The 15,213-nt window shown below is 36.7% G+C and overlaps 1 protein-coding gene across 3 annotated transcripts in view; it reads right to left on the bottom strand.

Moving 5' to 3' along the window:
- RNF13 (ring finger protein 13) overlaps window positions 1-15,213 on the bottom strand; it is an 87,708-nt gene that overhangs the window by 54,493 nt on the left and 18,002 nt on the right. For 2 of the 3 annotated variants that reach the window (XM_051983284.1, XM_051983285.1), the window contains one exon: window positions 4,010-4,135. In XM_051983284.1, the coding sequence (XP_051839244.1) occupies window positions 4,010-4,135 (126 nt within the window). Of the gene's footprint in view, window positions 1-4,009; window positions 4,136-8,494; window positions 8,584-15,213 lie in introns of those variants that run through there. The other variant, XM_051983286.1, reaches the window with a different exon arrangement.

A 15,213-nucleotide genomic window follows, 5' to 3' on the forward strand; every position in this document is an offset into this window, starting at 1 on the left:
CATGAGCTCAACAAAGAGTAAGCAAGCAGGCTGCTTGGCTCAAAGCAATCTACTTCCCTGAAGGTCTTTGAAGACCTTTTAAGCCACTTCTCTGTTATAGCATAAGCAATCCTCTTCCAGTTTCTGCTTCTTCAGCAGCTTTTTATATCTAGAAACTACAGACTGATGCATTTCACTTTAACAATGGATAAGAAAGTAGAATCTAAAATGAAAAATTATTTTAACAAAGACAAACAGAATCCTCCATAGAAAAGTCAACACAATTCTTCAGAAGAAATCGTGGATGATAACCTCTAGTAAAAGAATCACAACCTTAGGGCTGTGGAGATGGCTCCATTCACCTCACAGGTGAGGAAAGTGCTATGCAAAATCGATGGTGACCTTCCCAAGGCCTCACCAGCATTAATCACTGAGACTGATTCCAAATCCAGGACTCTTTCCCCAATTGGAGATTTTAGGGTTTAACACTATCTCCTCTTCCATCACTTCACAATAAGAGGTGGGTGGTTCTTTTTTTTTTTTTTTTGCCAAAAGCACTTAACTGAAGATAACTGCACAAGTGATCACTCCTCATCTCCTTAAGCCAAATGACCCTATCACTCTTACTCACTCATCTTCAATGGCTCCCTATCTCTACTAATCAAAAACATGTTCTTTTCTCCACAATCTTCAAAAATCTTACTGTTTGAAAAGCCTGACAAGACTTACATCAACTGAAGCTAAGTGAAATGAGCAGAAACACGGAAATTAAATGTGGATGGAAGCACAGTGTTTTTCAGCCTTTTTTGTTTGTCTGTTTTTTCTTTCTTGTGGTTTTTTTCCCTTTTGGTTTGGTTTTTCATGCACAAATGACAAATATGGAAATATGTTTAAAAGGATTGCACACAGTTAACCTATATCAGATTGCTTGCTATCTTGGGAAGGGAGAAAGAAAAAATTGGAACATAAAAGTCTTACAAAAATGAATGTTGAAAAAGAAAACGATCTTTATATGTATTTGGAAAAATAAAATACTATTGAAAATTTAAAACAAGGGCAGCTAGGTGGCACAGTAGATAGAGCACCAGCCCTGAAGTCAGGAGGACCTGAGTTCAAATCTGGCTTCAGACACTTAACACTAACTAGCTGTGTGACCCTGGGCAAATCACTTAACCCCAATTGCCTCAGCAAAAAAAAAAAAAAAAAAAAATTAAAACAAAAACAAAAACAACTCAATGTTCTTCCATTCCAACCACTCCCTCATCTTCCAGTCTCACATCTTCAGTTGTCTGTTGGGTAGCTTCCCTCAGTTTCCTTATCAGCAGAATCAATGCCTGCCCAGTAGGACACAGATTCTAATCATTTAGACATCTTTCCCCAATTATCTCTTGGTACACTCCAGTCTCAGACATGAAGACAATTCTCTTCCTTGCAGAATCAAACCCTCTACATGTTGTATTTGATCTGGCTCCAGACTCCTGAATAAGAATGTTCTCTGCCAAGGCAAGTGTGGCAACTTTTCTGCACCTTAGTTTCAGAATTTGTTTCCATTACACAAAAGTTCACAGGCTGATCTCTATCTTACACATAGGCCCATATGTGTCTGTCTTCACACTAGAACAAGAGCCACCTCCCCAAGCCTACCCTACCGTAGTAAACTGCGACATCTCTCCCTACTGCGGTCCATCTTCCACAGAGATACCCTAGTGACTTAGGAAAGGGCAGGTCTGTAATTTCCATACTAGAATTCCTCCTGCCCCCCTCCAATCTTGTCACATACCCTTTGATCTAGAAACACTGGCTCTCTGTTTCTCACAAAAGACTCTCCACAGTTCAGCTTTTAAGAATTTTCCCTCATTCTCGCTGTCCTCCAACTCTGGATTACTCTCTCTCTTCATCTATGTCTCCTGTTCTCCTTGGCTTCCTTAAATCCCCACTAAGATATCACTTTCTACAGGAAGCCTTTCACAATCCCTTTCTTAATTCATTTCTTTCTTATTTTCTACTTAGCTGTATGTCACTTATTTATATATATTTGTTTGCATGTTGCTTCCCCCCTAGATTGCAAAGTTCTTATGGGCAAGAATTATCTTTTGCTTTTTTTATATATTCTCAGCACTTAGCATAACACCTGGCACACAGTAGGGCCTTAATAAATGCTTACTGATCAACTCTCCAAATAGATAAATGACAAAAGGCCATGAATCAATAATTCTCAAAGGAACTTTGGGTCATTAAGAACCTTACAAAAGAATGTCCCAAATCACTAGTATTGAAAAGGTTTTACCTCATACTCATCAAAACGGTAAATCACCTTCTACTAATGTCCTTCCTGTGGTGGTTAAATATAAGCTTCTGAAGGACAGAAGCTCAATGGGCAGTATACCACTTTGCTCTTACTGAGATGGTTTAGTGACTTCATTGTTATAGATACTATTTCAAATAATGTAAACTCCAAGCTGTCTACTGCCTACCCATTCTGTGACTTTTATCCATATTCTTCCATAAAGTTTCCACAAGGTATTCACTCAACAACTTAGAAGCTTTCCTCTCAATCATTTTACAACCTGGGGACACCAATATGATGATACACTGGCCATTCCAGTTGTATTTTGCTCCTGACAAATGATGGGCCATCTTTTTTTGTGCATGTTAATCATCCATTGTTTTGATGATGAAAATATAATTAAATGAAAACAGCAGAGAAAAGTCAGAAATCCCTGATTTTAAGGAATTTATATTCAAATGAAGGAGAAAACTCATATGGGAGATTTCAATTACCAGCCCATGGAAAAGTCCCATGGTTATTAGGAAACAGTGACAAACAAACAGCAATGCCTTTTCTTTAATGTACTTCCTACCGTTAAACTCTAACTCACGTGTGGTGTTCAATTTTCTAATAGTAACAAGAAAATGGATGACAAAAACTTTTCTAGGTCTTCAGGCTGCACTGCCACAGGGAATACTTCCAACAATGATAACTATGATGGAAAGTGGGGTAGAATCACTCCACAATAATTAGTTCATTCAAAATGATCATTGTGTAGAAATTATTTCTGCCATGTTTTATATATTGAAAAAAAATGAAATCCAAATGGAGCCATAAAAAATTAATTTTAGTACAGAATTAAATAAGGATAGGCCGTGAAAAAAAATTGTACAAGACTGTAGTATCTACTACATACAAACATAACATAGCATGCATGCATATATTATGCTGCATTTCATCAATAATGACACGTTAAAATTTTCCTTAGACCAATAATAAAAAAATACAACATGAAGCTGTTTCATATGGAATAAACCAGGGATCCTCAAACTTTTAAAATAGGGGGCCAGTTCACTGTCCCTCAGACTGTTGGAGGACCAGACAATAGTAAAAACAAAAACTTTGTTTTGTGGGCCTTTAAATAAAGAAAGTTCATAGCCCTGGGTGAGGAGGATAATCATCCTCAGCTGCCACATCTGGCCAGCAGGCCGTAGTTTGAGGACCCCTGGACTAAACTAACCAGTTATTCCCCCAAAGCTTCTCCTAACCCAGATCTAGCAATACAATTTTAGAAGAAATATACTATAGTTTCTATCTGCCTATAGCAAACATCTGACTCTCCTCTCTGAAAACATGAGAGAAGGACATGTAAAATGGAAGTTCATGACATCTGTCATAGAACCAGCCCAGGGGAGTGAGCTCTTTGTCTTGTAAAGCAATGAGAAGAGAATCCTGCTATACTTCATATTACTACCAGACATCTCCAAAAATAAAGCAGCACTGGAAGTCTGACCAATCCAAGCCAGTCAAACTGCCAGGAGACAGAGCCAACCAAGTCTACTCACTACAGGGGTCCTTGATGAAACAAATAAAATGAAGAAACCACACATATCATCAATTTTATCCTTGTTTCCATGTTAAGTTTAAGATTTAAAACTAAGAGTTAGAGGTTCCTAGGTCTAGCTGACATAAGAGTCTTAAGTTGGCATAAACAATAATCTAAAATTGTCCTTTAAAAATGATAAGAAATTATACAAGTACCTTGATATCAAAATTACAGTCAAGTCTTCTAATTAACACAATGAAGGCACTGGATGAGTTGTCTTTCAGTGGTGGAGGTGCAATGGGTTCGCAGGCATTCTCTGGTTTTGAGTTTATCAGAAATCCCTGAAACAAAGAGAGGTATGGTAAGATTGTTTAAAAATAAATTCTCAAAATTTATTCTTTCTAGTCCAAAGGCAAAAATAAGCCAAGGACATATCTGATTTTTAAACAGTAGTAACTGACAATTATATAGCATTTTAAATTTTATGAAGTACTTCATAAGACCTCATCTGAAACTCAAAAATAAGTGATTATCCCCATTATAAATATGAGAAAACTTGGTGCTTAAAAGGGTAAAATGATTTGTACATAACAAAAAAGTAGGAGAGACACGATAGACCAAGATTTTCATCATACCAGGTCCAACACGCTAGCAGATATTGTACCATACTACCTCTCTTTCTACTTAATTAGGATCCCTTGTCCTTATATTTTGGAAAAGACCATGAAAATAAGTTGCCATATATTTTTCAGAGCTAAGAAATTAGAATGTATCTTTTAGCAATTCTAGGACTTGAAATTTGATTAGTGAGTTATAAAACATATACAAAATCTGTATCAAATCACTTGCATTTTCAATGGGCAGGAGAGGAGGGAGGAAGGGAAAGAATCTGAAACTTAAAAGTTAAAAAACAAATATTAAAAATATCAATTCTAACTGGAAATTGAATGGATGCCCATCAATTGGAGAATGGTTGGATAAATTGTGGTATATGAATGTTATGGAATATTATTGTTCTGTAAAAAATGACCAGCAGGATGAATACAGAGAGGCTTAGAGAGACTTACATGAACTGATGCTGGGAAATGAGCAGAACCAGGAGACCATTATACACTTCAACAACGATACTGTATGAGGATGTATTCTGATGGAAGTGGATTTCTTTGACAAAGAGACCTAACTCAGTTTCAATTGATAAATGATGGACAGAAGCAGCTACACACAAAGAAAGAACACTGGGAAATGAATGTAAACTATTTGCATTTTTGTTTTTCTTCCCAGACTATTTTTACTTTCTGAATCCAATTCTCCCTGTGCAACAAGAGAACTATGCAGTTTTGCAAACATATATTGTATCTAGGATATACTGCCACATATTTAACATATATAGGACTATTTGCCATCTAGGAGAGTGGGTGGAAGGAGGGAGGGAAAAAATCAGAACAGAAGCGAGTACAAGGGATAATGTTGTAAAAAAAATTACCCTGACATGGGTTCTGTCAATAAAAAGTTATTATTTAAAAAAAAAAAAAGTTGATTCTATATATAAGTGGTGGGGATAAAACACTAAAAATATAATTAAAACAAATAAAAGTTGCAGAAACATTTAAAAAAAAAAAACATGCAAAGTATTCCTTTAAAATTTCTGAAAAAAAGTGATGCAGGAAAAAGGCAGCCCACCACACTTAAATTTCTCTCCTCTGAAATGAATGTCTGTGGTACCTGAGCTAGTCAGTCCTTGTCAATAACTAACAATGACTTCTATAAAGTTTCCTAACTGCCACTGAGTCACAAGGAGGGATGTATTTGGAGACAGGCACTACCCAGATCAACACAGCTTAACCAGTCCCCACTGCTAACCTGTGTTATCCAGCTTTGGCTAGAAAGCTCAGGTGAACTCCCCAGAGCCTGCCCTCCTCCTCCCTATCTGCCCTCCCAGTGCCTGCCTGTCCCCCAGCACTTGCCTCCCCAACACCTGCCCCATTCCTTCCTGACTGCTCTCCAGCACTTGCCTCTTTCTCCCCCACCTGCCCCCCAGCACCTTACCGCAGTGCCTGCCCCTCAGCGCCTGCCCCCGTCCTTCCCATCTGCCCCTCAGTACTTGCCCCAAAGGGCTACCAAACTGTGCATACCCTTTAATTGTGCAGTGTTTCTACTGGGCTTATATCCCAAAGAAATCTTAAAGGAGGGAAAGGGATCCACATGTGCAAAAATGTTTGTAGCAGCCCTTATTATAGTGGCAAGGAACTGAAAACTGAGTGGATGCCCATCACCTGGAGAATGATTGGGTAAATTGTGGTATATGAATGTCATGGAATATTATTTTTCTGTAAGAAATGATCAACAGTATGATTTCAGAGAGATCTGGAGAGACTTACATGAACTGATGCTAAGTGAAACGAGCAGAAACAGGAGATCATTGTACATGGCAACAAGACTATACGATGATCAATTATGATGCACATGATTCTTTCCAACAAGAAGATGATTGATGCCAGTTTCAATGATCTTATGATGAAGAGAGCCATCTAAACCCAGAGAGAGGACTGCGGGAACTGAGTGTGGACCACAACATAGTATTTTCACTTTTTCTGTTGCTGTTTGCTTGCTTTTTTTTTTCTGTCACATTTTTTTTTCCTTTTTCATCTGATTTTTCTTGTGCAGCATGATAATTGTGGAAATATGTATAAAAGAAATGCACACTACTACTGGGCTTATCCCCAAAAAGATCTTAAAGAAAGGAAAGGGACCAGTATGTGCCAAAATGTTTGTGGCAGCCCTGTTTGTTGTGGCTAGAAACTGGAAAATGAATGGATGCCCATCAATTGGAGAATGGCTGGGTAAATTGTGGTATATGAATGTTATGGAATATTATTGTTCTGTAAGAAATGACCAGCAGGATGAATACAGAAAGGCCTGGAGAGACTTACATGAACTGATGCTAAGTGAAATGAGCAGAACGAGGAGATCATTATACACTTCAACAACAATACTGTATGAGGATGTATTCTGATGCAAGTGGATTTCTTCGACAAAGAGATCTAAGTCAGTTTCAATTGATCAAAGAAAGAACACTGAGAAACGAATGTGAACTATTTTTGTTTTTCTTCCCAGGTTATTTTTATATTCTGAATCCAATTCTTCCTGTGCAGCAAGAGGACTGTTTGGTTCTGCACATATATATCTACGATATACTGTGACATATTTAACATGTATAGGACTGCTTACCATCTAGGGAAAGGGGTGGAGGGAGAAAGGGGGGAAAAAATCAGAACAGAAGTGAGTGCAAAGGATGTTGTAAAAAATTACCCAGGCATGGGTTCTGTTAATAAAAAGTTATAATTATGGAATAAATAAATAAAAGGGGGGGGAGAAGAACTGCACAGATTTGATGTATTTTGGATTATTTGTTGTCTGGGGTAGGAATGGGGAGAAAGGGAGGGAGAAAAAAATTTGATACACAAGATTTTACAAGGGTGAGTGTTAAAAATTATCTACGCATATGTTTTGAAAATAAAAAGCCACCACTATGGCTTGAAACAGCGATCCTATTGTCTCTCTCTTCAGATAAACACCTTGGTACAATCACCTGCACTTTCCTGTTCAGTCGTTTTCATGCATATCTGACTCTTCCTGATACCATTTGGTGTGTTCTGGGCTAAGACACTGAAGTGGTTTACCATTTCTTTCTTGTGTTACAGATGAGAAAACTGAGGCAGGCCAGGTGAAGTGACTTGCCCAGGCTCACCCAGCTGATGCCTGAGGCTGGATCTGACCTACATGTGCTTGTGTTCTGACTCAGCCTTCTTAAATCTGGATTCCAATTGGGTCACAATGTTTTTTTGACTGACAAATTGAATGGGGGGGGGGGGGGGCCTTTCCCAACCAGAGGCTTCCTGCCTTTGATGCACATCGGAGCCCATTGCTCTTCTCCAGCAGGTCTGGCTGAGCTGCATCGTCTATGTCCTGCTTCAACACCCGAGGCTCCACACTCTCTTGGGGGCAGGAGTGCTCCCATGCACGGCCTTGGGTGATGTTTTACAAACAAGGGTGAGCAAAGGCACTGCCCTGGACTACTCCATTTTTCTAACTGACTGAGAAATCAAGTGGAAGATGAGTAAAAAACAGCTTCTGCTCTTTCATCTTCTCCCGAGAAGCAGAAGGTTCAGACGAGCCCTTGGACAGTCTCTGAAGGCAGGTGCGAGGCCTACTCCTTTGGACTCCAACAACGGGATGCCCCGAGTGGACGTGCCCCCCCCCACTTGTATGACACTTAAAAGGATCTTTTAGCTTGAATTTCCAATTCTCAGGCTGGGCAGAGTGAAAATGTGCCTCAAGGCCAAAGGAAAATCCTTTAGTTGGTTGATTATGGAAGTCCCATGGTCAGCTCTCCAATGAATAAAGATAATTTGGGCAGCAGTAGGTAGAAGAGACTGGAGTCGAGGCTCGAGGCAAGGAACCCCAGTGAAAGGCTGCTGACATAATCTAGGAAAGGGAGGATTGAGAAGCAACAAAGGCAGTGTCTGGGGAGGGAGATAGGAGAAATGTCATGAAGACATCAAGGCAAAATGGAGAGACTGGGTGAATCTAAATCTTTGGAATGGAAGAGAAGGAACTCAAGGTGATGTGGAGGTGAAAAGTCTGGGAGATCTGATGTACCATGCTTTCTAGAGCCCCTACGCTAGAGTGCCAAAATATACCTTCCGGACTAGCATTATGGAGGATCTCAGGACCAGCCCGAGTCCTTGGTCTTAGTGGAGGAGTGAAGAAGGCAGGAGACTCATAAGGATGGTCAAAGTCCTCTCAGCCCCTAAATATCTTGGTAGGATTACATCACTATAGCACACTGAGCATGTGCCAACTATAAAACCATTATATCATCACATCACCACATCACACTGTGCAAGTACTAACTATAAGCACCCTGCTGTATGTAAATGCCTCTTTACAGTAAGTATCCTTGCTTCAAGTAGAACACAAGTGGTGCCCCCTCAGATGGGGAGTCAAACCAGATATTGTCAGCAGGTTCCCTCTGAGCTGAAGGGTCTTTTACCAGAGTTCTCCCACTATGTGCAGCCCTTTACAATCTGAGACATTCCCTCCCGCAAGATTCTAACAATGAAAAATTTCCAGGAGCATTACAGCCAAAATCCCTAATTTCCAAGTCAAACAACTCCAAATATCAAGAAACTACAGTCAGGATCATCCAAGATTTAGTGACTATCACTGTAAAGGAGCACAGATATTCTACAAGCAAAAGATACAGACTTACAATCAAGAAAAATGAATCAAAACAGCATAAAAAGTTCAAAGAAATAGAGAACATCAAAAGCATTACTGATGGAAAGACCAAAGCTGCACAGAAACTCTGCACTGCAAACACAGAAATCAAACGTAACAGAGGAAGGTAAAAATAAGGAGAAAATGATAAGGGACAAAATGAGGAAAATGACCTAAACTCTAAAATGAAAAAAATGATACATATGTGCCCTCTGAATTCTATTTTAATTAGAAGGTCATAGAGAAAGTCTAATGAGACAGAAGATTATAAATAGTTCTGTTATATTCTGAGGATCTTAAAAGGAGACTGAACCAGGAAGGAAAAAGGAATAGGGAGCGAGGGGAGAGCACACAGAAAATGGGGGAAAATTAACTCACATATTCAAAGTGTGCAAAAGAAGAATACATGAATAACGAGGAAAGAAAATATGCAATATTTACCTGCTATGTGCCAGATATTGTGCTAAGTATTTCCACAAATATTATTTTATTTGAGCTTTGCAACAACCCTGAAAGGTAGGGATCATGAGCTAGCTAGTAAGGTCTGCAGCCATGTTTGAACTCAGATCCTTCTGACTTCATTTCCAGCATTATAATAGTGGCTTCTAAGAATACAACAAGGGAGGGGGGGAGCAAACTACACTTGACTTTCACTCTCAACTGAACCAAAAAAGAGAAGAAAGTACAAAGAGATTTGGGCATAGAAAATAAAAGTGCTCCAAGGGGAAAAAATTAGTTGGCTCCTAAGGCTTGATTTCAAAACTGCTAGGATGGTAATAAGACATAACATATATAATAAACAGGGTAAAAGTAGGGGAAAAAAAAAAAGGAAGAAAGCAAGCCAGGGCGGAGAAGAGAAAGAACAGATTTGAGGAGAGAGATTAGCCCTAAGCAAATATATAAAATATATAAAAATATTTATATGAGCAAAGAAGTGGAAACTCTGGAGATGTTCATCAATTGGGGAATATCTAAGCATGCTTTGGTATATGAATGTGACAGAATACTATTGTATTGTAAAAAAGTAAGACTCATTTCAGCTAAATCAGAGAAGACTTGTATGAAATAATTTTAAGTGAAATAAGCAAAATTAGAACAATTTTATATAATAATAATATTAATATTAAGGGAAAAAATTTCGGATTCAGGAACTCCTAGAAAATTAAAATTTTTTCTTATATTAAATTCAAATGTTTTTCTACAAACAAAACCAACACAACCAAAACTAAAACGAAAGCAGAAAGCTGGGAATCAATTTTTATAGCAAACATCTCTGATAAAGACCTCATTTCTCAAATTCATAGAAAACTGAGTCAAAATTGTAAAACTACACATCATTCCCCAATTGAATAATGGCCAAAGGGTATAGAACAGGCAGTTTTCAGACAGAGAAGTCAAAGCTCTCTGTAGTCACATGAAAAATGTTCTAAATCACCACTGATTACAGAAATGCAAGTTAAAATAAACCTGAGGTACTATCTCACAAGTATCAGATTTGACAGAAAAGAAAAATGATAAATATTGGAGAGGATGTGGGGAAAACTGGGACATTAATGCACTACTGGTAGAGTTGTTAGATCTACTCACTGGTGGATTCAATCATTCTGGAGAGCAATCTTATTGTGCTCAAAGGGATCCAGCAATACCACTACTAGGCCTGTATCCAAAAGAGATCTTTAAAAAAGGAAAAAAGATCTATATGTGCAAAAATATTTACAGCATCTTTTTGTGGTGGCAAAGAATTAGAAATTGTGGAGATGCCCATCAATTGGAGAATGACTGAACAAATCGTAGAAAATAAGATATAATGGAATACTACTCTACAACAAAAAATGATGAGCAGGATCCTCTCAGAAAAACCTGGAAAGACTTAACAGGAAATGGTGAAAAGTGAAGTAAGTAGAACCGAGAGAACATTATATACAATAACAGCAATCTTGTGCAATGACCAACCATGATTGACTCAGTTCTTCTCAACAATATAATGAAGCAAGACAATTCCAAAGAGGATTGACCAAAGGATGAAAAAAGCTTTACAAAAGCAGAAAAAGAACTGATGTAGTCTGCAAATAAAAGCATACTATTTTTATTTTTTAATTTTTTTTGTAATTTTTTTTCCATTTTGTTATGTTTTTTCTAACTTAACATAGCTAATATGGAAATATTTTATAGGATTGCACATGTAGAATTTATATAAAATTGCTTGTCGTCTTAGGGAGAAGAGAGAGAACATCTGAAACCAAAATTTTATTTTTAAAAGGAATGTTAAATACATACTTAATACATTCAACATAGGAATAGATATCTTTCTTACTCTGCAGGAAAATAGGAGAGGAATGGAATACAGGAAGGGAGAGAGAGTGATAAAAGAGAGGGGATATTAGTGAATAGAGAACCAGCCCTGAAGTCTAGAACCTGAGTTCAAATCTGATCTCAGACACTTAATGCTTCCAAAAATGTGATCCTGGGCAAGTCATTTAACCCCAACTGCCTCAGCAAAAAAAAGGGGAGGGGATGGTGGAGGGGTGAGTGATTAGTAGCAAAACACTTGAGGATGGGCAGACTAACAGGAGATAGAAAATAGAATAAATAAGGGTGGGAGGAGAATACAGTTAGCAATAGTAATTGTAAAAAAAGAATTCTGAAGCATGTTTCCTTTATTTCTCAAACATAGAGGGAACTGAATCAAATTTACAAAAATAAGAACCATGTCCCAATTGGTAAATGGTCCAAAAATATGATCTATGCCCAAAGGGCTATAAATTCATGTATATCCTTTGACCTAACAATACCACTACTAGGTATGAATACAAAAAAAGATTTCAAAGAGGGAGCGGGGGAAGGACCTATATGTACAAAAATATTTGAGTTTTTTTCTTAGGACAAAGAACTGGAATTGAATCAATTGTAGCGTATGATTATCATGGAATATTATTGTTTGACATGAAGTGATGAGCAGAATGCTTTTGGGAAAAGAAAAAAACCCTGAAAAACCCGTGATGAAGTCAAGCAAAATGAAATGTACTCTTATAAAGTACTCAGAAATATTCTGAGATGACCAGTTGTAAATGACTATGCTATTCTCAGCAGTACAATAATCAATAACTCTTCTGAAGGACTTATGATGAAAAATCCAATCCATACCAGAGAAGAAACTGACTGCGTCTGAATACAGACTGAAGCATATTCTCTCTCTCTTTATCTCTCTCTCTCTCTCTCTCTCTCTCTCTCTCTCTCTCTCAACTTTATTTTCACTTAGGGGATTTTTTTTTTAATTGGGATGGGAGATCTATGTTTCCCTTCACAACATGACTTTGGAAATGCTTTGCATTAACTTCACATATGGTTTGTTAATGGAGGCTGGTATGAGGATAAGCTAGAAAATCTGGAATTCAAAAGTTTAAAAAAAAAGTCATTTGTTACCATCCAATTGTTAATGCTTCACTCTTCAAATTTCCTTGCATTTATTTTTTATTCATTGTGTGCATGCTGGGGTTTTTTTCCCCTGTACTTCAATGTGGACATGTTTTCTTATTGGAATGTGAGTTTTTAGAAGGCCAAGACCATTTTATTTTTATCCTTGTATACACATTACCTAATACAATTCTTTGTATATTAGTAAGCCCTTAATAAAGTATTATAGATAGAGCATTAAAAAATTAATATTAAAAATTACATTTGTATATGACTGGAAAAATACTATTTAGAAGAAAAAATATGAATCAGAAACTCTGATAAACACAACATAAAACCACAGCTCTAGAGACCTCATGATGAACCATGCTATCCACACCTCCTGATAGAGGGATGATGAACTCAAAGAGTGCAGATTGTGACTTAAAAAAAAAAAAAAAGCAATGTGGAAATTTGTTTTGCTTGACTATGATCGTAATGAAAGGGAAGATGTTTATTTTTCTTTGGAGTGGAGAAAAGCCAAGGTAGAAGAGAGAGATAAGAAAGCTTTTTTTGGTTGAAAAAAATTTAATTAAAAAAAAATGACTGAGAAATTTGGTGAGAAAAGTAACAATTTAGTGACGAGACTGAAAGACAGACTGCGATGGGTTTAGGAAAAAGAAGAACTAGACAGCAAATGAAGACAACTTTTTTAAAGAGTTTGGATAATAAAGGGAAGAGAAATATAGGTTTAAATTTGAGGGGACCAAAGGGTCAAATAAAAAAATCTAGTTTAGTAAAAAAGGGCCTGCAAAATCAGGTAATTTACTACTTTTCTTCAGGTAAACAAGTTTAAAAAACAAACAAACAAACAAACAAACAAAAGACTATAACTTATTTAAACATATCCTGCTCTTCCCCATCTACTTCTGTATCTTTGTTTACACCATGCTCTACAAACTCTGGAAATTTCTCTTCTACTTCCCACAATTTCTAATTAAAGGAATTTCAGTTGGATTGGCCTATACTGTGACTAATCCAAGTCCAAGAAAAAGAATTCTCTATAAAACATACCTGATAAGTAGTCCTTCTGCCACAATTTCTTTAAATGTCTCCAATGAGAGGAAATCTCTATTCCCTTATGCACTCCACTCTACTTTTTATGAGTTCAAATTATTAAGAACTTTTTCCTTCAAATTTGCCTCTTTGCAAATTTTATCTTCCTTTCATAGTTTCTGAAGCCTTATAAAACTAATTCAATTCCTTTTTCATGTGCCAACCCTAGAAACACTTGAACAAAATTGTCCTTCTGAGCCTTCTTCCCAAATTCTTTCTACTAGTTATCATGACAGAGGCTTTATGAGCCTTCCTTCTGGTTGCCACAAGTTGTTATAATCCTTATTTGTGCTTACCTCAATGCAGCTCAGGTCAAACAGTCTCCTGACCTTCCTTCCAGCATTTGAATTCTCTATTTCTTGTTCTGTTAATTGGATATTCAATCTTATTCTGTTAATTCAATTAGGTAATGGCTTATTTACTTAATTATTTTATTCAAAAAAAAAAAAACAGTGCATTGCTTTAATCATTAATTCAATGACATTTTTTTTTACTTTTGATTTTATTAATTTATCCTTAAAACTTTAGAATTTCTACTTTGATGTTTAATTTATTTTCTAGGAGATTTTCTCCTTTTGTCAAAAAATTTGTTGAAATGGGTATAGCCCATGAATTTTGCTATATAACCCCATAACCTCAATTTTATAATTTTCTTTGATAAGTTATGTACTATTTCTATATGTTCTTTGATTCATTCTTTTTTTTAGGATGAAGTTATTTAGTCTTAAGTTCCTTAAATTCTTTCTTTAAAGGCTAAATTTTTACTTAATGTAAGTTTTATTACTTTGAAATCAATGTTATGTTTAGTACTTCTGCACTTTTTTACACGTTTATAAAGTACTCTGTGTATATGTGTGTGAAATGTACTAATATATGGTTAATTTTGTTACAGTGTCATATACAGCAGAAAGATATGCATGCTTCTTATTACTGGAGATCTATCATATCAATTTCTGTAAAGATGCCACACACAACTGAGAAGTATGTACACTTCTTCTAATTCCTAGTCAGTAACTGCTAGAGATCTACTATATATAATTTTTCTAAAATTCTTTACAAGTCATTCACTTATTTCCTGCTCATTTTTTGGTTATTTACCTAGACTACAATGGCCCCAAATGTTACAGTTATACTGCCTGTTCTTCTTGTATCTCACTTAGCTTTTCTTTTATTTAGATGCAACATCTTTGAGATCATATGTTTATTGATATTAATTCATTACAACAGATTCTTTCTGTGTCCTCTTCAATGAAGCCTAAATTTACTGCTGTTTGGTCTAAGGTAATGACTGCTACTTTTTCAAAGGTCAGCTAAACAGTACCAAACCTAAAACTATTATAAAATGGCAGTCATCAAAACCAGGTACTGGCTAGGAAATAGAGTGATGGATCAGTGGAACAGATTAGATACTGCAAGGCCCACAGTAATCTAGTATTTGATAACCCCCCAAACTACAGCTTCTGGGATAAGCACTATTTGACAAAAATGTCTGTGAAAAATGGAAAACAATATATCAGAAACTCAGCAAAGACCTACATCTCACACACTTTACCAAAATAAAATCAAAATGGGTACATGATTTGGGCACAAAGAATGATACCATAAACAAACTAGGAGAGCAAGGGATAAT

Source organism: Antechinus flavipes, chromosome 3 (genome assembly GCF_016432865.1).
Source record: "Antechinus flavipes isolate AdamAnt ecotype Samford, QLD, Australia chromosome 3, AdamAnt_v2, whole genome shotgun sequence".
In the NCBI taxonomy this organism is placed as follows: domain Eukaryota; kingdom Metazoa; phylum Chordata; class Mammalia; order Dasyuromorphia; family Dasyuridae; genus Antechinus; species Antechinus flavipes.